This window comes from Notolabrus celidotus, unplaced genomic scaffold (assembly GCF_009762535.1).
Source record: "Notolabrus celidotus isolate fNotCel1 unplaced genomic scaffold, fNotCel1.pri scaffold_162_arrow_ctg1, whole genome shotgun sequence".
In the NCBI taxonomy this organism is placed as follows: Eukaryota; Metazoa; Chordata; class Actinopteri; order Labriformes; family Labridae; genus Notolabrus; species Notolabrus celidotus.
Window position 1 is genome coordinate 64,250 of NW_023260031.1, and position 24,822 is coordinate 89,071.

A 24,822-nucleotide genomic window follows, 5' to 3' on the forward strand; every position below is an offset into this window, starting at 1 on the left:
GAGAGAGAGAGAGAGAGACAGAGAGAGAGAGAGAGACAGAGAGGGAGAGAGAGACAGACAGACAGACAGAGGATTTTAATCTGTGATGTCGTCCTCAGCTGATCACGTCTGTGTCCGTCTCCCTGCAGGCGAACTTCTTCGATGAGTACCAGATGGAGGGCGTGTCCTCTGAGGACAATGAGATTTGTCTTGAGGTGACTCCAGAGAATCTGTCCAGAGCGTTGAAGACAGTCCAGAACGCCAAAGCTGTCAAAGTCAAACTGACCAAGAAGCACTGCCCCTGCCTCACCATCGCCGCCGAGCTGGTGAGAGCGCAGAGAGGACTTTTAGAAAACACGATGCAGCGGACGTCTCACGGTGTCTCACGATAAACACACGGTTACATTCACACATCTGTCCTCTCTGCCCGTCTCGTCCAGCCCACCCTGTCCAGCATCAGTCGAGTGGTCACGCACGACGTCCCGGTCGATGTCATCCCCCGGAGGCTGTGGCACGAGTTCAAAGAGCCCAACATGCCGGACTTTGATGTAAGAATGTAGATGTGTTTACGCTCTGATCTTTAAGGAGAGGTCAGGAATCATCTTTCATGAGGACACATCTTCTTTTCAATCCCTGTCAATGTCTGTCCTCACAGGTCAGCATCTACCTGCCTCCTCTGAAGACCATGAAGAACGTCGTGGACAGAATGAAGAACCTCTCCAACTTCCTGGTAGGATGGCCCGAGACAGGCCGGACTCACGTGACTGTTAGAGCTCGTATCCAATCATATGATCCGAACACAGAACGTTAGCTGGGTTCTGACACGTCCTGGAAAACCTGGAAAATGGGAGAAAAAGTAAAATGTCCTGGAAAATTATTCCAACCTGACTGCGTGCGACCTGACCCTATTATTAAAACTCATCCCCATTCACTGAAAGCTGAGCGCACGCTGTGCTGGAAAAGACAGCGACACAGACCGGTCCGGCTTTTCTCCCTCACTTGGTCATAATCATGCATTCACAGAAAACGGGAGTTTATTATTTATATTGATGGTAAATTAAACTTGTGGAGTGCTCTTCTGATTCAAAGAGTCCTTCATTTAAGTTAAAGAGTGAGCAGTGGAGTCAGGCAGAGAGCTCGGGGGTCTGTGCCTCACAACTTCCCCTGCAGGCTGAGAGCTCAGTCACCGTACTGAAGCTAGACGGAGCAAAAACTCCTGATAGTGAAAACAAACAGAACACAAAGAGCGACACAGAAACTGCATGTTATAGACATCTCCACGCAGGAACAGAGCTTAAACTTATTTAAATCTCTGAGAGATCTTCAAATACAGAGTGCGTCTTTACACCGGTGGGATTTTTCCAGAGTTTATGGTCACTAAAATAAAAAAATGTGACATTTGCTTTGTTTTATATCGACCACTTAGCAGGATGAATATCAGGATAGAGACGGTATATTTTGAGTTTGAGTTGAGAAACATTTGTGGCCATTTTTGTCATTCAGTTCTATTTAGGTTAATTAATGCACTGATCCTCTGATTATTATTATGTAGGGGTGAGCCCGACTAAGGATCTGCTTAGTGGAATCTGATTCATCAGATTTTGCCCGTAGTGGATGAATAGTGGAATGTTTGTTGTTTTTCCTTATTGACCCAAAGTCTGCATGATGGTGACCGCATGACAATATTACACATAACCCTTTACAATGAAGAGACTCAGAGCTTAAAGTAAAAGGGACAACAGAATATTATAAGTATCAAACTTAGATTTTTTAAATCTATATTACAAAAACAACGAGGTGATGAAGGAGAGAAAACTCAAATAAGACCACCATCAGTTAAAAAATGGAACAACGCTCCACTATAGAGAAAGGAATCAGGAGATATTTAAACAGTGTTCACACAGCAGAGAGCAGCACTGCAGAGGGTAGTCTGTCCAACTCAAACCTGAACCAGCTAAAGGGTTTTTAAATCTCTTAACAGAACCTTTTAAAACAGTCTTTCATCTCGTCTTTGTCCGCTTGAGTCTTTTCAAACTGTACGTGAGGAAAACCATCGTGTGTACGGGCAGAAGTGCGCTCCTGCCTTTGTTGACTGTAAATCCTGTCTTTGAGAATATCCTCTCTGATGGTGTGGAGGTGGATGGGATGCTGTGGATTGTTTTTGAGGCTTCAGACAGTTTTGGGGTATCCCTCCTGGTTCTTTTGGCCCCGTACAGTTTTTGTGTGGTCCGGTAATCCTTGATCTCACAGCCCTCTTCATGAAGCTGCTCCTCATCTTCATCACTAGTTTTTAGAATTAACTGAAGTTTTATTTCCTGACATTTTGAGCTGCCATGAACGTAGAGAGATTTAAAGACCAGCTGAGGTACGTCTGCTGCACAGGTCCTGCTAAATGGGAGAGTCCACCATTAATTACCAGGGGAGATTTAATGACCACTTTAAGGAGATTTAACACTTCAAGAGCTGTTCTCAGAATTACATTCAATAAGTCTATATTTATATAAAACAGGATATGAGACACTATTTTTACAGGAAACAGGAAAATAATGTAACATTAGACATTGAGCACCCCCATGGTTTGAATGGAATGATCCACGTTTCATATGCAAATATTCCACTATGAGATTGACAGTCGACTAAGACTCGTTAGAACCAATCGTTGAATATTCCACTATTTGGGGTCACTCCTATTATTATTATTATTATTATTATTTATTTCAGTAAGGCAGCTTCCTGATTCCTTTGCTGGCTCTTTTGTTTTTCTTTCTTTGCTCATTTAATATTTATTGAGAGAAGAGAAAGCTGAGATGAGATGTTCCCATCATTGTTACTTGGTTGCACTAATAAAGTGCTTTACATCTGTGGTTGGATTGTTCTATAATCAATTTGCCATCATTTTTTAAGCGTGTAAGAGATGACTTCATACATAGCCATAGACTACACGTCTTTCAATGTAGGCTTCCACTGAGTGGAACATATTTAGGAACTAAATTTAGACTGTCATACCAGCTTGATCATCACTGAAAATGATCTCTGGAAAAGAGTGGGAACCCTGGTTAGCTTCTCCCGCCAGCTGAGGCGTGCAGACGGAGTTAGTGAGGCCGGTTAAGAGAGAGAAAACTCTGTGACGATGAAGACCTTGCCGACCCTCGTCCCTGCTGCAGGACCGGCTCTGAACGCAGCTGCTGTAGTCTCAGTTAGTGGTGCAACGGATCACCGTTGATCCGTGAACCGTACGGATGCCTCTCCACGGTTCGGCACGGACGTGGTCCGCGGATCGGTTGAGGAAAAAGTTGCGCGTGTTCTCGTGATGACCGCATGTGTCATCCACACTCAAGGCTGATTTATACTTCTGCGTCTCCCCTACGCAGCAGGGGCTGACGCGGACATGAGCCCCTCATACTTCTGCGTCGGTGTGTCTGTGTCGCGCAGCAATTCTCCGCCGAAACGCCTGAGGGCAGTGCGGTCTCTCTGATAGCCGGTCGCCTGCTTCCGGTCCCGCTACGATCTCTGTTTCCTTTTCCACATCGATTCAGAGCGTGTTCTGTTAATCTACAGCTGATACATGTTGCTGTTTATCATACAGACATGATTACATGAAGAATAGAGAGGAGGAGATGAAATACACGGCCGATGTGTGGCCGATGTCCGGGACCCCGGAAGTGCTGTGAATGCGGGAAAGACAATGCCGTCGAGCGGACCAATCACAGAGCTTGCGGTCCGCGTCGGCTCTACGTGTAGTTACATTTTGGAGGAGGTGCACGTCAGCTACGTGCGTAGGCCTCTGCGTAGGTACGGGAGCTACGCGGACCTACGGCGTAGGTTACGCCGTCGATTCGACGCAGAAGTATAAATCAGCCTTCACTCGTCAGGCGCAGCGGTAGTCATGGCAAGTGAAGGAGCAGAGGGACTTGAAAAACCTCCTGCATCCTGTAAGTCACATGTATGGGAGCATTTTTGTTTCCCTGTGAAATACAGTGAATGCTGAATGTGCTTGAGCCACGTTATGAAATTCCGTTGCGCACCCAGTAGACCAGAGGCCGTCAATACGCGGCCCGCGGGCCGCATCCGGCCGCCTATATGTGGCCCCCGAACTGTTACTCCTTCACTCTGTGTTTTGGTCGGATCACCTCGTGTTTACCAGGACTTGTCTCCATGTCAACGATACGCAGACAGGCTGTTACTGGGTCACTTGGAGTCCACTGCTGCCAGTGCAATTTTTAACTTTCACTTTCGTTTATGGAGCAGTTCGCATATTGGCACTTTGCCAGCTGTAGGACCAGAGAATGCACGAAAACTGTGTGTTCAGTTTGCTGCTCAAAGAAAAGTGGACGGTGAAAATCAGCGATTGAAAGAAGAATGGAGTGAAACTTTTGAGGTTCCTCTGCTCCTTCACTTGCCATGCCATGAAATGCAGTGAATGAGGCAGGACTGGGCCCACAGATGGGGTGCTTTGCACATGCAGTCCATTTTGAGTTGAATGTTGTTTTTATTTAATGGGCAAAAGTTTACAAGTGTTTTACAAAATAAATGGAGGACAAAATTATATTTGTCTTTTTTTTTTTTTTTTGCTGATCCGAAAAATGATCCGATCCGTGAGTTTTTTGATCCGTTGCACCCCTAGTCTCAGTGTGTGTGTGTGTGTGTGTGTGTGTGTGTGTTTCAGGTCCTGGAGGCCAACCTTAACGGAGAGATGAACCTGAAGATTGAGACCGATCTTGTTTCTGTCACCACTCACTTCAAAGACCTGGGAAATCCTCCATGGGGTAAAAACAAACTCCCTGCTGTCTGGTTTAATTGGAGGTCCAGGTCTCTGCTGTGCTCACGCAGAGCTTGATCCTGATGCCTGAGGACACGGTGCTGATGTTGTCTTTCTGTGATTACGTCTGTTCTTCGTGATCAGCTTGATGGAAACACATTGAGCTCACAGAGGATCCAGTTTGAAAACCTCGCCTTTCACACATTTCCTCTCCTCTCTCTCCCTCGAGGTGAGGACGCCTCTCAGGACGGGGGTCCGTCTCAGAGCAGGGACCCAGATGACATGGCCCAGGCCCGGGTGGACATCAGGAAGCTGCAGCAGTTCCTCATGGGTCAGCAGGTCAACCCCAGCAAGGCCATGTGCAGTAAGTCTGTTTCCTGTTGATTCTTTATTAATAATAATAATCATTCATAGGTTTTATGTAGCGCTTTTCTTAATACTCAAAGTCGCTTTACATAAAATAAAATAAAGTAAAAATTAAACAGGTAAATAAAACAGAACAAGGACAGAGGTGGGGCGGGGTCAGAGGTCATGTGTTGTATGCTTTTTGGAACAGGAAGGTCTTGAGGTGGTTTTTGAATGATGGAAGTGAGTCAGAGTTGAGGATGTGTGGAGGGAGAGAGTTCCAAGAGAGCCGGGGCAGCGATGGCAAAGGCTCTGTCCCCCCAAGGTGCGGTGCTTGGACTTGGTGATAGGGGGACAGGAGGTTGGCATCTGATGATCTGAGGCGGCGAGATGGGGAGTGGCGTTTGAGGAGGTCGGTGAGGTACGAGGGGGCGAAATTACTGAGGACTTAAAGCAGGAGTGGATTCGGTGCTGTATGGGGGGCCAGTGGAGGTGCTGAAGGATGGGTGTGATGTGGGCTCTGGAGCGGGAGTGGGCGAGTAACCAGGCAGCTGAGTTCTGGACATGTTGCAGTTATGAGGTCGGTAGAGGGAAGGCCGTAGAGAATGCTGTTGCAGTAGTCCAGTCTGGAGGTTATGAAGGCGTGGAGGAGGGTTTCTGCAGCAGAGGAGGAGAGAGAGGATCTGAGCCGTGCGATGTTGCGGAGGTGAAAAAAGGATATTTTGGTGACGTTTCTGATGTGAGTTTGAAGGAGAGGGTGGGGTCGAGGATGATGCCGAGGTTACGGACTACTGGGGAGGGTGTGACTGTGTGGTTGCTGATGATCAGTGAGATGTTCTGGGTGGAGGGGAGGAGGGATTTGGGGCCGATGAGAATGATGTCAGATTTGTTGCAGTTATTGAGTTTGAGGAAGTTGTTGCTCATCCAGTGTTTGAGGTCAGTGAGGCGGTTTGTGAGGGTGGAGAGGACGGCAGGAGTGATGGTTTTTGTGGAGATGTAGAGCTGGGTATCATCGGCGTAGCGGTGAAATTGAAGTCCATGGTGGCGTAAGGTGTGACCGACTGTGCTGTTGAGGTTCAGCAACATGAATAAACAGGTCTGCAGCAGAGACTTGGAGATAATACTAATATATAATAATATTATAATCTTTATTTATAGAGCACTTTTCAAAAACGATGTTACAAAGTGCTTAACTATGCCTCAAGGACATGTGCAAAATAAAGAACAATTAAAGAAGCCATACAGACAGTGCAAGTATCATCACTATTAAAAGAACATAAAATCATAAAAACCAAATAAAAGCAAAATAAAAGCAGGACCCTGTGCAAGATAAAATCAGGAAATGCTCTTTGATAAAAGTAAATGTTTTGAGCAATGATTTAAAAGAGAGCACAGAGTCCGCCAACCTAAGTTCCTCCGGATCGTTCCACAGCTGTGGGGCTCGGACTGAAAACGCCTTGTCCCCCCTTGTTTTAAGACCAGTTTTTGGGACTGACAATAGTTCTTTGCCCGAGGATCGCAGATTGCACACTTGAGTGTAGGGTGTTAAAAGGTCAGAGATAAAACCGGGGCCGAGACCGTGCAGAGCTTTAAAAGAAACCAATAAAATCTTAATATCAATTCTAAAACGTCCTGGCAGCTGATGTAGAGAAGCTAAAACAGGCGTGATGTGGTCATATTTTCTGGTTCTAGATAACAGCCTGGCAGCTGAGTTCTGTCCTGTCTGCAGTCTGTCGAGGGATTTTTGATTAAGACAGGTACAAAGGCTGTTACAGTAACAGATGTGGTTCTGTTACTTTCTCTCAGATATCGTCCACGATCGCGTCGTCCACCTGATTCTGCTGCATGAAGACGTGTCGCTGCAGTACTTCATCCCCGCTGTGGCGTAGGAGCTCTGCAGAAGAACTTGTGATATCTGCTGGACGGACTGTGAGGCTGTCAGGTGAAAACCAAAGAGACGCTGCGATCCTGAAAGAAGTCAGCTGTTTGAGAAGGAGTTCACATTGTTGAGTGTTTTTTAAATAAAGTTGAGCTGGTATTTTGTTGTTTGTTTATTTTCTCTCTGAAAGTTCCTCCGTGTTAAGAGGTCCAATATGAGCGGTAAGGGGAATTTGTCAGCAGCTCTTTATCTCCAATCCGCTGCAATCCAGCTCCGTGCTCTCTCATCTCTTCTGTGTTTTCAGAACCCAGCACGGAGCAGGACCGCCGCACAGCTGGAGTCATGTGACCGAGGTCTCCCCTTCTGTAATCCCTGAATCAAGGATTCTCCTCCTCCTCCTCCTCCTCTCCTCATCCATGTTGTCTTTCTGGTCCTCTGAAAACTTCTGACATGTTGACTCCAGGCCTGGCTCCGCTCATCATGACCCCCCTGTATCTGCATGAAATGGTACAGCCCAGCCTGAGTCTAATCAGCTGTACCTGCAGTCAGACAGAAGTTGCACAGAGCACAGGCAGCTAAAGGTCTGTATAGACAAAGTCTGGGTCCCAGAAAAGGAGGGAAAGAAAGGAGAGAGAGAAGAAAGGGCGACAGTATGCCCCCCAGTGTTTCTCCAGGAAAGGTTGGTATAGTCTCTGAGTGGTTAAAATCAACCTGTTTGCTAGTTTGATGTCCACAATGAGATGAACTACGTTTGAGCTCATTATACTGAATGGGGTTCCCCTTCCTCCCTACCAGACTCAGCAGCTGATAGGTCAGCAGGTGACCTGTCTCCCCACAACTCCCCCCAACCCAATGAACAAGAAGGTGAGACACGTAGCATGTCAGTTAGCATTATTGAAGGGGGTCTGTGGGAATTTCTCTTTTCTCTCTCTATCTGTACTATTACTAAAGCCTCTAAAAACAAAGCTAATGCTAAGCTACATAAGCTACAGCCTATAGTCTGTTTTGGATGCTGGGCAGGTTGAAGCATTGAGTGATTTAGTCTGTTTTAATGTCACAGAGATTACTCAGATAATACCTTCAACTCAGATAATCTGATGCTGACTGACAGCAGTTGCACAGGGTTCTTGTGGCCTTTGGTGATGATGGGGCCCAATGTGATATTTTTTCATGGGGCCCAAAATCCCTGGTGGGGCCCAAAATCCCTGGTGGCGCCCCTGCTTGTGTCAGAGACGGACCGGACACGGATCTGGTGGAATTTGGCCGTAAGGGTTAAAAAGGTGAACTTCAGGTGGCCGTGCTGGTCTTCAGGACGCTCCATCATCAGGTGCTTTAAGTTTTAATAGAATCCAGAGCAGTGTAAAAGAAGCTGAACGCACATGAAGGAACGTCCTGCAGTCTGTGTTTATTCTGTGTCCTTCATGAGATAAGAAGGTGTCTCTTTAACTCTCTGTCTGAGTTTAGTCTGTAACAGAAAACTTTCAGTCAGGTGTCATTCAGCTAAGAGCACACACACCTTCAGATTATATTTAAAATCTAAACATCATCCGGAGACCGACATCTGAACCAAACTAATTCAACCTGCTCATCTTCTCTGAGACACCTCTGTTTGTTCCCTCTCTCTCATATGAAGACAGAGCTGCTGATTTCATGTACATGAAGGAAGGAGGAGCAACATGACCACGTGATCCAGCTTGATGAGGACAGGAAGTAACCTGTGGGTTCAGTCTGTCTCTTCTTCCAGCTAACAGAGGAGGGAACTGAAGGCTGAGGTGGGGTGAGTGTTTATCTGACATATTTAAGTATCACTTCTGAAGTCTTTGTTTTCTCTCACGCCACAGAGAGAGATCACAGCAAACCCAACAGCTGAATTCAAAGGAGCGTACGGGTGTCGGCTGCTTTCATATTACACTGTGTGTGTGTGTGTGTGTGTGTGTGTGTGTGTGTGTGTGTGTGTGTGTGTGTGTGTGTGTGTGTGTGTGTGTGTGTGTGTGTGTGTGTGTGTGTGTGTGTGTGTGTGTGTGTTGTACTATCTTGGGCGTGGTGTAACAACAAACGTTTTTTTCCTGTACTCACTGAGTGTTCATGTTTAGTCAAGCAGACAGATGTCAGACCAGGATATGAGTGTTTGTTTAAAGAAAAAGGAGGACTCAGCAGATCCTCCTGGATCCAGCTGGAAGAGTGACTGGTCCAAAGATTCTCCTCCTGACTTTGGAACTGAACCTGGACCCTCTGACTCAAAGTAAGACAACCGACAAAAGAAACAGACTGATGAATGAAAAGTGTCGCTGAGACTAACCCGTGGAGTCCACAGGATGCGTGTGCGCCACGTTATGGCTGCGCAGCGTGTTTGCTCCGTCTGAGGGCTTGCGCCCTGGTCCACAGGACGTGTGTTGGAGCGTTGTGCAGCTCAGAGCAGCCAGGATCAGCTGGATCCAGCATAGAGAGAGCCACATACAAACAACAGGTCATAGAGCCTTTCTGGGGTTGGATTTCTGCTCATTTGGAGAGTATTCTGTTACTTTTGTGCTTTAATCATCACTGAGTATGCTGCAGAACTGTTAAGTTTTGTTTCTGCAGGTTTAGATGAGTTTAATAATAATAATTTGGCTTCATTTTGTTGTCCTGTTACCTTCTGACACAGTTATCATCATAAAGTTCGTTGTAGTCGACCTGGATCACAGATATTTGGCTGTTTGTAGCTTACATCCATAATCGATAGGAGAAGCAAACATCATCTCCCATGATCCCCTGCGCAGTGCAGGAAGAGATGGCTGAAAGCACAGAGGGGGAGCGGAGTGGAAAACTTAAACTAGTGGAACCTCCTGCAAAGTTTAAATCAGAAGTGTGGATGCATTTTGGTTTTGCAGTAAACAAAAACCATCGAGGAGAAAACTTGACGGACATGCAAAACAAACTGTTTGCAGACATTGCCAGACCCCGATGGTCTATGAGTCGGGGAATACAAGTATGATGAGAACGCACTTGATGAATCATCACCCTCAACTGAACGTTTTTTTATTTGCTTGTTACTTCAAACACTGGATGTACCTGCACTGCTCATTGCACTTCAAAATCCCTGTTAGTAGTAATAAATGTGATTAGAACATTTGAACATTATGTTTGTGTTCAAGTACAGCAAGTGTGTTTATCCTTATCATTCCTGGCACTTCATTTTCCACACATCTTATTTTTCTGACAATACCGCAATAATACCGTACCGTGGCTTTAAAGGTGACATATCATGCAGAATGTTCTTTTTAATGGTTCCCCCCCTGAAATCTGTGTCCCTGTCTACAAACCCCCTGAAAAGTCAAAGACTCCATTCTGCCCCTGTTCTGATTTCTCCACCTTTCTGTAAATGTGTGCTGAAACCAGCCGTTTCAGTTTTCAGTGTTTTTCATACGTCACAACGCCATCCGGTCTGTAACAGGAAGTCAGAGCTCGGAGCTTGTTCAGCCCATAGACTGTATAAAATACAACTCAACCCCTCCTCCGTTTTTCATTCCCTGCACACATGTGTGCTAACAAGGAGCTTAGGAGGGAGGCATGCTAGTTGTAGGCTGTCTTAATAAACACAAAGGTCGCTTTGACTCCCCACGTCTGCAGATTTGAAGATCTAGTGGAGGATTTTTAGTTTCCATGGAAAAGTGCTAGCGCTAGTTAGCATAGCCACATAGCTACATGTTGGTAGCTGTGTACCAAGACACACGTCGACATGCTGACAAATAAAACAACAAGAAACACTAAATCTGTGACCAATGGTTCAGAAAGGTCCTGCTGCAGGCGCCTCTCCGTCAGGATCAGATTCAGAGGGTTGAAGTAACGCGGGTCTGTGAGCAGCCGTGTATATTCAGCCAACATGTAAACATTAGATCAACGTGCTGGACAGCCGAGGCCACACCCACTTCCTGAGGGGGCGTGGTCAGAGAGAAAACAGCCTGTTCTGAGCAGGGCTGAAGAAGAGGGTTTTACAGGCAGACCAGAATCTGATTTCAAAGTGTTTTTATGAGCATAAACCTTAAAGACATGTTTTGGGGACCTCTTAGACCAATATATGTTGATGATAAGAGCGTAATATGCCACCTTTAGTACCGTGACGATATGGTACCGTGAGATTTTGATATCATTGCATCCCTAATAAGCGATGAGTATTTCTGATCTATACGATCTTTAAACAATCAGGAGTCCGTGTATGGTGTTTTATTTTGAAATTGGCGGATGTTGCATGCGATCCTCGTGCCTGACTTCCTGTCCAGGTCGGTCTTTTCTGTGCATATTGAAGCGTGCTGGGCGCGGGCTCCGTCGAAAATGGACCAGAAGCGTATCTCTGGTGGAGCGGCGCGGGGGCACGCTCCCGAGACGGAGCTGAGACGCACCGCAGCGCGTCCTGTGGACCCTAGAGCATTGGCTAGAATGGGAACGTATCGGCTGCACAGTGCGCGGCGCAGCCTTAACGTAACGCCACGCATCCTGTGGACCCAAGGCTTAAGTGGGCTTAGTCTTAATCCAAGTTTCAAAGTCAGTGAAAGTTTTTCTGTTCATCAACAAACCCTCTGACCCTCTTTGTCTGCCTCCCACCACACAACTAAACCACGACCACGAGCCAATTAATAGGAATGAAGTCATAACCATGAAAGGAAAGAATTGTCATAAATAATCAAGACAAGAAAAACCCACATTATGGCTCCCACACAGACTTTAAAGTCTTCTTCCTGCAGACAGCTGAGGCTGTAGCTTTGTGTTTTAGAGCTTCTTGTTCTTTCAAAAGAGAATTCATCAGATAATCCTGGACCCTCAGACTCAAAGTAAGAGAACAGACAAGTTGTTTCAGTTAACTCTGACAATGCACATTTTGTAAACATGGTGTTATATTGAATATTTCAGCTTAAATCTTCTTGCCAGCCAAAATTTTGTAAAGAAAAAAGAAAAATCTTTCCTATCCTCTTCCTTTTATTTGATACTGGAATTTAAAATGTTGATTTTTACAGGTTTCAGTGTCTCAGATAAAGAGCTCATCTGTCTGTCTATGAAGAGTGACCGGGTCCTGAGAGTCCAGAATAAATTTACAGCATGCATTCTTTTTTAGAGCGACTGGTGGCAGTTTATCAGAGATCAGCTGTGCTTCTCTGGCCTCAGCTCTGAAGTCCAACCGCTACTGTTTGGACCTGAAGTCCCAAAGGCTGGATGATTCAGAAGTGAAGCAGCTGTGTGGTTTTCTGGAGAGTCCAAACTGCAGACTGAAGACTCTGAGGTCAGTCACCCCATTTAGTGAAACGCTGACATACATATATTTATATATACAAACATAGGACAGAATGGTGGAATCCAGCTCTTAAAAAAAAGCCAACGTGAGCAAAATTTGAAGGTTTGGCAAAGGTAGAGGAATCTTGGAAGGGAAACCATCTTAATTGAATGTATTCAGCCTATCATTGACAGTGGTAGCATCCTCCATAGACTTCACTGGGTTTTTCAAACTCAATATTATGTCATCCGCATATAAGCTAATAAGTGTTTCCACCACTTCTACCTCGAGACCCTGGATATCCTGGATATTTGGATGGCCTCTTATTTTTAGAGCAAGGGGCTCCAGTGCAACAGCTAAGGGGGCCCCTGAGAGAGGAAAACCCTGCTGAACTAAACGGTGAAGGTGGAAGGAGTTGGCTTGTCGCCGTTAGCTAAAATAGAGCATACAGGACCAGCATATGTTAACTTTACCCAAGATATAAACGCTTCACCAAAACTCAAACCAATAATTTGATTCTAAATCTCGAGACAGTGAAACACTGAATTGTTTAAGGTAAAACTCCTAAAACCCCATTTCCAAAAAAGTTTGGACACTTTAAAATCGATTAAAAAATACAATTTGATGGTTTGTAAATCATTTAAGGTCTAGATCTGATAGAAAACAGTGCTAAGCAAACATGTTGAAACTGAAACATGTTATTGTTTATGAAAAATATCTTCTCATTCTAAATGTGATGCATGTTAATAGGGGTGACCCCAAATAGTGGAATATTCAACGATTGGTTCTAAGGAGTCTTAGTCGACTGTCAATCTCATAGTTGAATATTTGCATATGAAACGTGGATCATTCCATTCAAACCATGGGGGTGCTCAATGTCTAATTTTACATTATTTTACTGTTTCCTGTAAAAAGAGTGTCTCATATCCTGTTGTTATATAAATATAAACTTATTGAATGTAATTCTGAGAACAGCTCTTGAAGTGTTAAATCTCCTTAAGGTGGTAATTAAATCTCCCCTGGTAATTAAAGGTGGACTCTCCCATTTAGCAGGACCTGTGGAGCAGACGTACCTCAGCTGGTCTTTAAATCTTTCTACGTTCATGGCAGCTCAAAATGTCAGGAAATAAAACTTCAGTTAATTCTAAAAACTAGTGATGAAGATGAGGAGCAGCTTCATGAAGAGGGCTGTGAGATCAAGGATTACCGGACCACACAAAAACTGTACGGGGCCAAAAGAACCAGGAGGGATACCCAAAGCTGTCTGAAGCCTCAAAAACAATCCACAGCATCCCATCCACCTCCACACCATCAGAGAGGATATTCTCAAAGACAGGATTTACAGTCAACAGAGACAGGAGCGCACTTCTGCCCGTACACACGATGGTTTTCCTCACGTACAGTTTGAAAAGACTCAAGCGGACAAAGACGAGATGAAAGACTGTTTTAAAAGGTTCTGTTAAGAGATTTAAAAACCCTTTAGCTGGTTCAGGTTTGAGTTGGACAGACTACCCTCTGCAGTGCTGCTCTCTGCTGTGTGAACACTGTTTAAATATCTCCTGATTCCTTTCTCTATAGTGGAGCGTTGTTCCATTTTTTAACTGATGGTGGTCTTATTTGAGTTTTCTCTCCTTCATCACCTCGTTGTTTTTATAATATAGATTTAAAAAATCTAAGTTTGATACTTATAATATTCTGTTGTCCCTTTTACTTTAAGCTATGAGTCTCTTCATTGTAAAGGGTTATGTGTAATATTGTCATGCGGTCACCATCATGCAGACTTTGGGTCAATAAGGAAAAACAACAAACATTCCACTATTCATCCACTACGGGCAAAATCTGATGAATCAGATTCCACTAAGCAGATCCTTAGTCAGGCTCACCTCTAGTTGTTACAGGGTTTACTGTTCATCAGCTCTTCTTTGAACAATGCTCTGTAATCGTGGTACAGACTGCAGACTATGAAGGGGGCCTTTCAAGATTCTCTGTGCCTGATTAATAACAGTTCTCTTATAGGTAGATTACAGCTCTGCTTCCTGGTCTCCACTCTGGATCAGTTTTTAGGACTAAAAGAGTCATCCAGATCTGTTTTAACAAGCTGCACCATCAGAAGTAAGATGTATGATGTCTCTGCTAGTCAGACCCTGATTGCCCAAAATAACTTCCAGTTATCCGTGAAGCTCACACCGTTTTGTGGACACCAACTTGACAGCCAGAGTTTGAATGATGAGATGCTGCTTTACATCTCATCGTCTGTCCGACAAGGCAGGGTCCAGAGAAAATGATGGTGTACACATTCATTCCAGAGGAATTTTACTGACTTCTGACGGGAATACATTTGACTTTGGTCGCTGATATAATACCAAGTCTACTTCCCTTTCAGGTCAAGCCTTGAATATTTAATCTTATTTTTCAGATTGAGTGGCTGCAGTTTGACAAAAATCGGCTGTGCTTCTCTGGCCTCAGCTCTGAAGTCCAACCCCTCCCATCTGAGAGAGCTGGACCTGAGTAACAACAAGCTGCAGGATTCAGGAGTGAAGCAGCTGTGTGGTTTTCTGGAGAGTCCAAACTGCAGACTGGAGACTCTGAGGTTAGACTCCCATTCACTTCAAGGCTACATCAGTTTTCTGTTTTTGTGCCATTTCTCATCAGAGGTTTTATTTTTAATTAGATTGACGTGATTTACTCCTTTAGTATTTTGATTGTTTAAGATAAAGGGTCTGGGTCTCTATATGATAGTGGAAGGGGAACAGCTCCGAAGTGCAAAGGAGGATGCAGGACTGGAGCTTTGCTTCCTGGTCTCCTCTCTGGATCAGTTTTAGGACTAAAATCTAAATTTTTCTTCTGCGTTAAATCAACGGCATAGCCTGCGCCGGAGGTCCGCGTAGCTCCTGTACCAATGCAGAGGCCTACTCATGAAGCTGACGTGCACCTCCTCCAAAATGTGACTACAGTAGAATTGACGCGGACAGCAAGCCCTGTGATTGGTCGGCTCAATGGCATTGTATTTCCCGCATTCAGAGCACTTCAGGGCTCCCGGACATCGACCGTTCATCGGCCGTGTATTTCATCTCCTCCTCTCTATTCTGCAACATGTATCAGCTGTAGAATAACATTACACGCTCTAAATCTCTGTGGAAAAGGAAACAGAGATCGTAGCGGGGCCGGAAGGAGGAGACCGGCTATCAGAGAGACCACACTGCCCTCTAGTGTTTCAGAGGAGAATTGCTGCGTGACACGGACACATCGACGCAAAAGTATGTGGTGCTCATGCCCGCGTCAGCTCCAGCTGCATAGGGGAGACGCAGAAATATAAATCAGCCTTAAGAAAGTCATCCAGATCTGTTTAAACAAGCTGCACCATCAGAAGTAAGATGTATGATGTCTCTGCTAGTCAGACCCTGATTGCCCCAAAATAACTTCCAGTTATCCGTGAAGCTCACACCGTTTTGTGGACACCAACTTGACAGCCAGAATTTGAATGATGAGATGCTGCTTTGCATCTCATCGTCTGTCCGACAAGGCAGGGTCCAGAGAAAATGATGGTGTACACATTCATTCCAGATGAATTTTACTGACTTCTGACGGGAATACATTTGACTGAAGTCTACTTCCCTTTCAGGTCAAGCCTTGAATATTTAATCTTATTTTTCAGATTGAGTTACTGCAGTTTGACAAAGATCAGCTGTGCTTCTCTGGCCTCAGCTCTGAAGTCCAACCCCTCCCATCTGAGAGAGCTGAACCTGAGAGGAAACAAGCTGCAGGATTCGGGAGTGAAGCATCTGTGTGGTTTTCTGGAGAGTCCAAACTGCAGACTGGAGACTCTGAGGTCAGACTCCCATTTACTTAAATGCTTCATCAGTTTTTTCTTCCTGTGCCATTTCTCATGGCAGAGAATTGTTGACATAATGATGAAACCCCTCTCTGTTCTTTATGTAACAGCATGTTGAAATATTTATTGATGTAAGTCCATTTTTGATTTAGATCTTTTTCCACCTGTGTGGGGGGTTCAGAGTTTGAATTTCTTAGGTTTTACATTTTCACTGTACTTCACCTCTACACAGAAACACTGGATTGTTCTGAGCAAAACTCCTAGAAAGACAATATGTAATCTTATTTTCAGATTGACATCCTGCAGTTTGTCAGAGATCAGCTGTGCTTCTCTGGCCTCAGCTCTGAAGTCCAACCCCTCCCATCTGAGAGAGCTGTGGCTGAGAGGAAATGACCTGCAGGATTCAGGAGTGAAGCAGCTGTGTGGTCTTGTGGACAGTCCAATCTACAGACTGGAGACTCTGTGGTCAGGGTACGATATCAGAAACTTGATTCTGTTCAGGAAGAGTTAAACAAAGTACTTGGATATCACTTCATCTGGTTCCCTGTTGGTACCGCCTTAACTGACCAGCTAGAGTCACTGGTGTAGATGTAAAGCATGAGAGTCAATGTTTTCATTTTTTCTACTCAATGATAAAATGTGAGGTGCTTATTTAAAAATGTCAGGGAAATAAAACATTTGTTATATTAAAAAAAACAAAATCTGTCAACATGAGATTTAAAACGGCTCTCTGGTTTGACTGGTTAACTCCTTTGACTCTGGCACAGAATATATGAGTCAAAAGTTGGTTATAGTCTTTGTAGTGAAGAAGTTATCTGTTTGAAATCATCTGTATTATGTAAAAGTCTGCTAACTTAAAGAACATGGATCCATAACTTGTCTTTGATCATTCCTACAGGATTACAGGAAAACCGAAGAAAGCTGACAAACACATGAAATGTGAGTTTTGAAGCGATATCAACCCTGATTGTTTAACGAGCAGGTGATCCTCATTCAACTCTTTCTTTTCTTTTACAGGTCTGAAGTCCCTACACTTCCTCTCTCTATCAGGGGACAACAGGGTCCAACAGGGTGTGAAGGAAGAGCTTCTCCTGCAGGATGATGACAGAGAGGTGAGAGAAAGACAGAGTTAAGTATGAAACAAACATGACCTGACACTTAAAGGGTTTCAATTCTCTTAAGAGAAATCACTCAATGAAATAAAACAAACACACTGTCTCTCTACCATCCCCTCAAATATCAAAGTAAACACAGGCTGGTCTCAGTGAATCACTGCAGATGAGGCTGATTGTGACGAGTCAGGGTTGCTATCATTATTTTATAATCCTGGAGATGAAGTGCATCTTTGAACTCTCATCACTGGCAGTATCAGGATCAGTGAAGGAGCTGTCTGTGTGACACGCTGCTGCCTTCAATCAGGACTTTAAGACATGCAGATATGTGTCTGCACAGTGATTAAACCCATTCTTACTGAGTCTGTCCCTCTGCAGACTCACAGTGTCACTCCAGTGAAGCCTTTCCTCTTAAAATGAGCTTGATTTGAATCAACAGTGTGAATAAAGTGATTCATCACAAAGTGAAACTGTGAGATAAGTTACTGTTTGTATTAAACTCTGCCTTTCTTATTTCTAGGCTCCATCATCCTTCTCTCCTGAACAGACGGAGTCTGGATACAGGTAATCTTATGAAAGGAAAAAAACACTTATACAATCTTTATCCACTTTCTGAACGCACTGAGCTTCACCTGAGGATGATGATGATGATGATGATGATAATGATGATGATGATGATGATGATGATGATGGTGATGATGATGATGATGATGATGATGATGATGATGATGATGATGATGATGATACAGCTTTAGAACACACGATGGCTGCTACGCGTCCCCAGTGTTGGTTTAACTCGTCGGCTGTGCACGTCTTCATAGATTCACACGTTGTGGTCACATGGTGCGGTGTCCACTGCACAGCAACAAACATGCCGGTCACAATAACTGACGATAGAGAAGTTCAGTTTTATCAGCTGATGTGGAAACCTACAAACAACATGCTCTAACAAAGTGTCTGACTTTGTGCAGAGTAACAGCTCTCACTCTGGTCATAAAGGAATCTGATAGCTCCTAGTACCAGTCCCCAAACCCCTTCCTTTCCTCCAGCTGCTTCCAGAGACCCCTGGGCTAGCCAAGCACGAAAGTTCTCCTTCAGCCTGACCGCTTCCTTTAACGCTGCTGTCCACCAGTGGGTTCAAAGGTTATCATCACGACAGGCACTGACGGCCTTCAGGCCACCACTTCTTGCAGCTTTCACAATGGAGGCCTTGAACATGGTCCATTCAGCTTCCATGTCCCCAACCTCCCCCGGGATTTATAAGAAGTCTTTCCGAAGGTGGGAGTTGAAGACCTCCTGCAAAGGTCCTCCACTAGAAGTTTCCTGATCACCCCCCCTCCTTGTTAGGGTTTGTCAGGTCTGTCAGGCAGCCTCCCCCACAATCTGATCCAACCCACCACCAGGTAGTGATCACTTCACAGCTCTGCTCCTCTCGTTACCCGAGTGTCCAAAACCCGGCAGCAGATCAGTTGATAGGTCTACAAAGTCGATCATCGATCTTTGGCCTCCGGTGGTCTGGTACCAGGTACACTGATGAACCACCCTATGCTGGAACATGGTGTTTGTTATGGACAGTCCGTTCCTCACAATCATCCCTCTCCAGGTGTCTCCGTCATTTCCCACGTGGGCGTTAAAGGCCCCTGAAGAACAATGGAGTCCCCATCTGGGATCCCTCCCAGAACCCCATCCAGAGAAGCCAAGAAGGCTGTGTACTCCGAACTGCCAGTTGGTGCATACGCACAAATGACAGTCAGAGCCTTCCTTCCCACTCTAACACTGAGGCGCTCAGCCGGGGTCTTGTGATTATCCCCACACCCACCTGACGCATCTCCCCCTGAGCAAATCCAGAATAGTAGAGAATCGAATTGTTAATGTGAGGAGGATTTCTTTCTCTCTATAAACAGATCTCTGCATGGAGAGCAGCTAACAATCTGTTCTACATCAAACATTTACACTGAGACACTAATCCACAAATGAGATGATGGCTGTGTATACAGAGTGATCCTGTAACACAAATATCACATTTAATGAAGTTAAATGAGACTGAAGGGTTAACAGATCATGTGACTAACTATTAAATAACTAATAACTTAATTCAGTCTTGGTGGGTCCTGCAGGTTCAGGTGTCCTGGTCAAGGTGAGTTCCAGTGTGCTTTGACTGGACTGGTGTTTGTTACGGCAAAGGAGGCGGAGCCTCTGTACAGGACTGTCCAATGGGATGAGGGCCTCCTCCAATCAGCTGGCAAGGAAGCTGCAGGGCCGCTGTTCAACATCCAGAGTTCAGAGGGAGCTGTGTGTCAGCTCCACCTCCCTCACTGTGAATCACAGGAAGGTACCTACAACACACACACACACACACACACACACACACACACACACACACACACACACACACACACACAGATGACACGTGGATGTAGAGGTGACTGATCCTCTAGAACAGATCTCAGTAGATAAATGATGATGCTCATAAATCAAGAGGTAAGACCTCATTGAGGTAAAACTGAAGCTCTTTGTTTCCTCAGGGCTGCTTGTTGATGACCTGCTGTCAGTCGTCCACATCACTGATGATGGGATGAGCCTCTTGAAGCCGCTGAAGATCACAGACACTCATGTGGTCGTGGACGTCTCTCACCTCTCCTTCTTTGGTCTGGTCAGGTCTTTACCTAAAAGATTTTGGCCGATAAAAAGCCTAGTCCTGCTGTTCCTCCGACCTCCAAACAGAAGATATGAAGTGCTGGATGTGTGTCTGCTGCCGCACAACGTCGTTCTGAGTGAGGTAAAGCTAAATGTCAAACCTGCTAACCATCATCCTGTTTTCAATGCCACAAAGACGATACGTTTATTCCTCTCTTGGGTGTATTCACACCTTTACATCAAGCTGTGCATTTGTGATTGGATACATTAAGATGCATGTTAATGTCAATAACAAACAACATCCTTAAATCACTGAATCTTTTATTGATTGTGAGTAGAGCTGGGCGATTAACCGAAATAATTCGATTAATTCGATTTTATTTTTTCAATCGATATGAAAAAAATTAAATCTCAACATCGAGTTTAATGTCTCCCTGGCTCTCTACTATTTTGACCCGGTCCACGTAATACACACAGTCACCACACCAGGAGGACTGGCGCTGTATCATAAACAGACTGCGGTCAACATTCGTTTGCGCATGACTGATAGACGAGTAAGAGAAACACACAAACTCAGGATATACATGAGGGATGTTAGCTTGGTCTCTACCTGCAGCAGGTGTGCTTTATGAACCAGCTCTCCTCACCTCCATGCATCTGTCTCATCTTCATTGAGGATTTTTACCCCCCGGTGTTTGTTAGTGACAAAGACACAACCGGGGGGACGTCTGTTTAATATTTGATGTTTGATGTTGTTGCCATGGTTACCGTAAAAAGCTCCGTGTCTACAGCTTGATTTAATCCAGTTTGGTGAAACATCAGACACATTCAGTAAGTTTGGATCAACTCCTCGTCATCAAAGATGCAGATGCATTTCAGAGTGCCGTGAACTGACGGTCTGTCCAGTGTGCCTGTCACTGCAGGTGCATTCAGGGACCGTCGTAAAAGAGCAATACAGTCCTTATATTGTGTTTATCGCATTTTTATTTGAATCAAGAGAATCAAAATATCTTCATAGTGGTCACATCAAGAATGTTTACTTTTTACTTTTTAGCAGTTAGAGGCTAAATCATTAAACTTAAGATATTACACCAAAGTGTTAAAAGAGTGAAATATTGACTATTTGAACACTTGGTATAACCCTGATACCGATATCTGATCCACTACATGAATTATTTTAAAGAGAGAAAATGATTTGGCAAAAATCAAAGAGTAAAATGTGAGTGAATCTAGACTGAGACTAAAAAGGGCTGAAAAGACTAAAATGAGACTAAAACCAACATTTTTGTCTAAAGACTAAATTTAAAATAGCCGCCAAAATGAACACTAGTGCCCATGCAAGTGTTGTTAAAATGACCTCAGCAAAAGTTATATTGCCTATACAGTTATATGCTGATGTTTTGGCATCCAATAAAAAATTTTTTTTTTGAATTTTGTTTAATTGTGTTTATTTACACAGAAAAAATCGATTAAAATCGTGAATCGGATTTTAAGCTGAAAAAATCGAGATTTAACTTTTTGGCTATATCGCCCAGCCCTAATTGTGAGTATTTCAAGTATTGCTGTTTATTAGAGTTCTGTAGTTAACATTTTTGTTCTTAAATGTTTTATGTTATAAAATTTAAATACAAAACTAAATAAAAACAAAACTCTTTTCTGGAGGTCGTCGCCCAACAAGGAGATGCTGAGTACATCAAGATCTCTTCTCGCTGTCGCCTGTACTGTGATCAAAGTTACAGCGTCCACTGTGAACCTGAGGGCTTTAAAATACAACCCAAGGTGAGATGATTTTACTCACTTCTGACGGTCATAAACAGAGTTATTATTGATAGAATTTTGGATGCATATTTAAATCATTTTATAATTAGAATAGCTTGGAAAATGACGGGTTACTATTTTTCAGGATGAACTATTTTCTGAAGAGTATGGACCAAACTTCCCCCCAACATTTGAAGTGTTCCTCACTTCTGAACCAGAGGAAGTGACTCTGATGATCCAGGATAAAGACCAGAAAGAAGTCTGGAAGCGTGATGTGTATCTATCAGGTATGACAGGATCCCCCCTGCTGCAGCAGGACCTCAGTCATGGTCTTTGTTTGGACCCCTGTGACAGACCAGGGTCAATGGTCCTTGTCTATCCTTATAGATATTTGACCCATCTGATACATTTTCCCCCAAACTCCTGGCTCCACTGAATGAACCAAAAATCCACAGCTACATTAAAGGTGTCCTTTCTATTTGTCACGTAACAGAAGACACTAATGTTCTCCAAATATTCAAAAACATCTCAGGACATAAATCTATAACTTCTAAAACTGCACAACTCAGCCGAGGTAGAAGAAGCAGCCAGAGGGATCGTCTTGTTCTTTTTGTCCTGTTCGTGACGCCGATCATTTTGTAAAGTAAGTTTAAAGAAATTTCCCCGTCACAGTCAAAACTATTGAGATTCAGGTTTCAAGTGTTGTAAACGACAATACTGCATGAGCAGCATTATTTAAGCAATCATCAGGACAACAGAATGAGAGATATTTTACATCCAAATATTAAAAACATCCCAGGACATCAGTGCATTGTTATCTAAAGGACCTACTGTAACTTAGGTCTAGGTGGGACAGAGTGACAACATCCTGCTATGTTAAATGAAGCCGATGCAGAAGTGCTAAAACTGCAGTTCTTCAAGAGTCCACTTAAAGCTGGCTGTGGACTGACAGTCAGGCAGGGTCAGCATTTCCAATATGATGACCACGACAACAGGCTTCAAAACTCTGCTTCAGAAACAGATGGATGAGGTCACAGAGACTACGTTCATGTGTTTTACAGTCTATGGGTGGGACTGCATTATTTATACAATAAGGGGAAGACTTCTCTCACTGAGTATGACGTGTTGTTTTTGCCACTAAAGCCCAAGATGCATCCAGAGAGATCGTCGTGTTCTTCTTCCTGTTCGTGACGCCAAAATGTTGTAGAACATGTTTTTATAAATGAACCATTGAAGAACTTCTTTATGAAATATCATGACCGTGAGTCTCGAAACTGTGTCTCTGTCTCATGTTTAAATGATTCCTGGAACTCAAACCATGAGTCCCCTTGGCCCCTTTCATGGGGTGCATACTCATGCCTGTCCCCTTGGGATCCTCTCCTCCTGTGAGCTGTCTCCTCAAACCCTCACATGTCATGTTGTCTGCCGGCCTTTTAACAACTGGGCTAGATGTGAAGTGAAAATGCAAATATCATATACAAAATATATATGGCTTCCAGTTGCAGCTCGCATCAGATACAAAACTCTAATCATGACTTACAAAGCAGGAACCAAAACCGCTCCAGTTTACCTGGAACCCCTCATCCAGGTCTACTGCCCTTCTCGCCCGCTACGCTCAGCCTCTGAAAGGAGCCTAGTGCTTCCAGCACACAAGGTCTCAAAACCACCAGCTGGACTCTTCTCTTCTGTTGTCCCTAAATGGTGGAATGAATTGTCCAACTCCATTCGATCTGCAGAGTCCCTCTCTACTTTCAAAAGACAGCTAAAGACCCAGCTCTTTAGGAACCACTATGCACTTAGCTAGACTGTTCTCCACTGTTGTCCCCAGGGGCAGATCATGTCTTCCAGCTACAGTTGACTCTCACTGTCCTGCTCTACTCTGGGACTCTGTGTTCAGGTCTGGAGTGACCCAGCACTTGGTACTTTGGTCATTATTGTGGTGATGTTAATTGTTGATGATGATAATGGAAGGTCTTAAATGGTTTGGTTGCTTCATTGTAGATGTTCCTTATTTACTTTGTGCCTTTACACTGCTTGGCAGTACCTGAACCCAAATGGACTTGAAGCTCTTTGTTCCTCTTACTGATCTTGTTTCCTCTTGTCTAGATCTTTGCTTGTGTTGTTCTTGTTCTCATATGTACGTCACTTTGGATAAAAGCGTCTGCTAAATGACATTGGAACATTGGAACATTGTAAATATATAAACAATAAATACAAAGATAAAACCCTGTAAAAAAATGTACGTCAACAAATTATAATTAAAGCATTTTGTAATTTTTAATACATCATCAGATTTTAAACAAAGGTCTTTTCTCTGTTTTTTTCAGACTCAAGAAACAAAATTCTGCAGAGGATTGTCCCAACAGTGGACAGGGTCCCAGCACGGGACAGGGTCCCAGCACTGGACAGGGTCCCAGCACTGGACAGGGTCCCAGCAGAGGAGAGACTGAAGGCAGTTAGGACAGAGTTTGTGGACAGTGTGTCTGACTCTGTTCTGGACAAGCTTCTGGATATCCTCCTGGAAACAGATGTAATGAAGGACAATGAGTATCAGAAATTCAGGACAGGAAGTACAGCAGATAGAGCACGATATTTGATCGATGTCATGCGAGGAAGGGGAACTGAAGCCAGTTCCAAAATGATCACTGCTCTCTGTGAGGTGGATCTGTATCTCTCCAGAAAGCTGAAATTATTGTGAAGGGAAAGGAACAGAACACAGACGTGATGATGAAGACAGCTGGTTGTTTTATATTTACATGTTACTTGTTGTTACCTTAAAATGAGGACTGTCACTCTGAAAGGGATTTACTCCAATCTGGAAACAGACCTCACTGTGACCAAGCACACTGGGGACTGAATTGGATGTTGTTTTGACAGACCTTTGGTCCCATTAAATAAAACAGAATCCCAAAGTTCTTAATAAACGTGAAACATCAACTCATCATTTTTGATCCTCTAGAAATAATATACAGAAGGTAAGACAAGTAATAAAGATTTTTTTTTAATCTAACTTCTGAATTTTGACATGTTTTCTCATAATCCTGAGCTCAAAGTCAGAATTAGAGAAAGTCTTTGAGGAAATAAAAATGTTTTCTTACCTGATTCCCCAAAAAAGATATTCCAGTTTCCTTAATCCTCGTCTGTAGAGATGATATTTGAGTTACATCTTTCCCCTCCATGTCAGGAGGTGTGACTCTTGAGTCATCGTCACAGTCCACCGCTCGGTAACAAGGTAGCTGCTTGAGATGCTGATTTGATCTACACAGAGGTTAAAGT

The 24,822-nt window shown here is 43.9% G+C and overlaps 2 protein-coding genes across 2 annotated transcripts; both read left to right on the plus strand.

Annotated features, from left to right (window-relative positions):
• Positions 1–86: 86 nt before the first annotated feature.
• hus1 (HUS1 checkpoint clamp component) lies at positions 87–7,121 on the plus strand (the record flags this gene model as incomplete). Its single annotated transcript, XM_034678521.1, has 6 exons — positions 87–305; positions 420–527; positions 635–709; positions 4,646–4,745; positions 4,968–5,102; positions 6,890–7,121. Coding segments are annotated over 6 exons (720 nt in total), but the record flags the coding sequence as incomplete, so codon positions are not given.
• A 658-nt stretch (positions 7,122–7,779) lies between these two features.
• On the plus strand, positions 7,780–24,488 carry LOC117808850 (NACHT, LRR and PYD domains-containing protein 1-like). Its single transcript, XM_034678519.1, has 15 exons — positions 7,780–7,826; positions 8,596–8,739; positions 9,056–9,204; positions 12,052–12,216; positions 14,624–14,797; positions 15,863–16,036; positions 16,331–16,510; positions 16,938–16,978; positions 17,057–17,151; positions 17,672–17,715; positions 19,269–19,483; positions 19,677–19,930; positions 21,451–21,567; positions 21,692–21,833; positions 23,874–24,488. The coding sequence occupies exons 3-15, from the start codon at positions 9,068–9,070 to the stop codon at positions 24,242–24,244; spliced, it is 2,109 nt and encodes a 702-aa protein (XP_034534410.1). The 5' UTR covers positions 7,780–7,826; positions 8,596–8,739; positions 9,056–9,067; the 3' UTR covers positions 24,245–24,488.
• The last annotated feature ends 334 nt before the right edge of the window (positions 24,489–24,822 follow it).

What these genes read in the sequence shown, in the direction of transcription:
- LOC117808850 (XM_034678519.1), top strand. Translation starts at nt 9,068, where the DNA reads ATGTCAGACCAGGATATGAGTGTTTGTTTAAAGAAAAAGGAGGACTCA. An exon ending in TCACTGTGAATCACAGGAAG is followed by an intron (nt 19,484 to 19,676) that starts GTACCTACAACA and finishes TTGTTTCCTCAG; the next exon opens with GGCTGCTTGTTGATGACCTG. An exon ending in ACAACGTCGTTCTGAGTGAG is followed by an intron (nt 19,931 to 21,450) that starts GTAAAGCTAAAT and finishes TCTTTTCTGGAG; the next exon opens with GTCGTCGCCCAACAAGGAGA.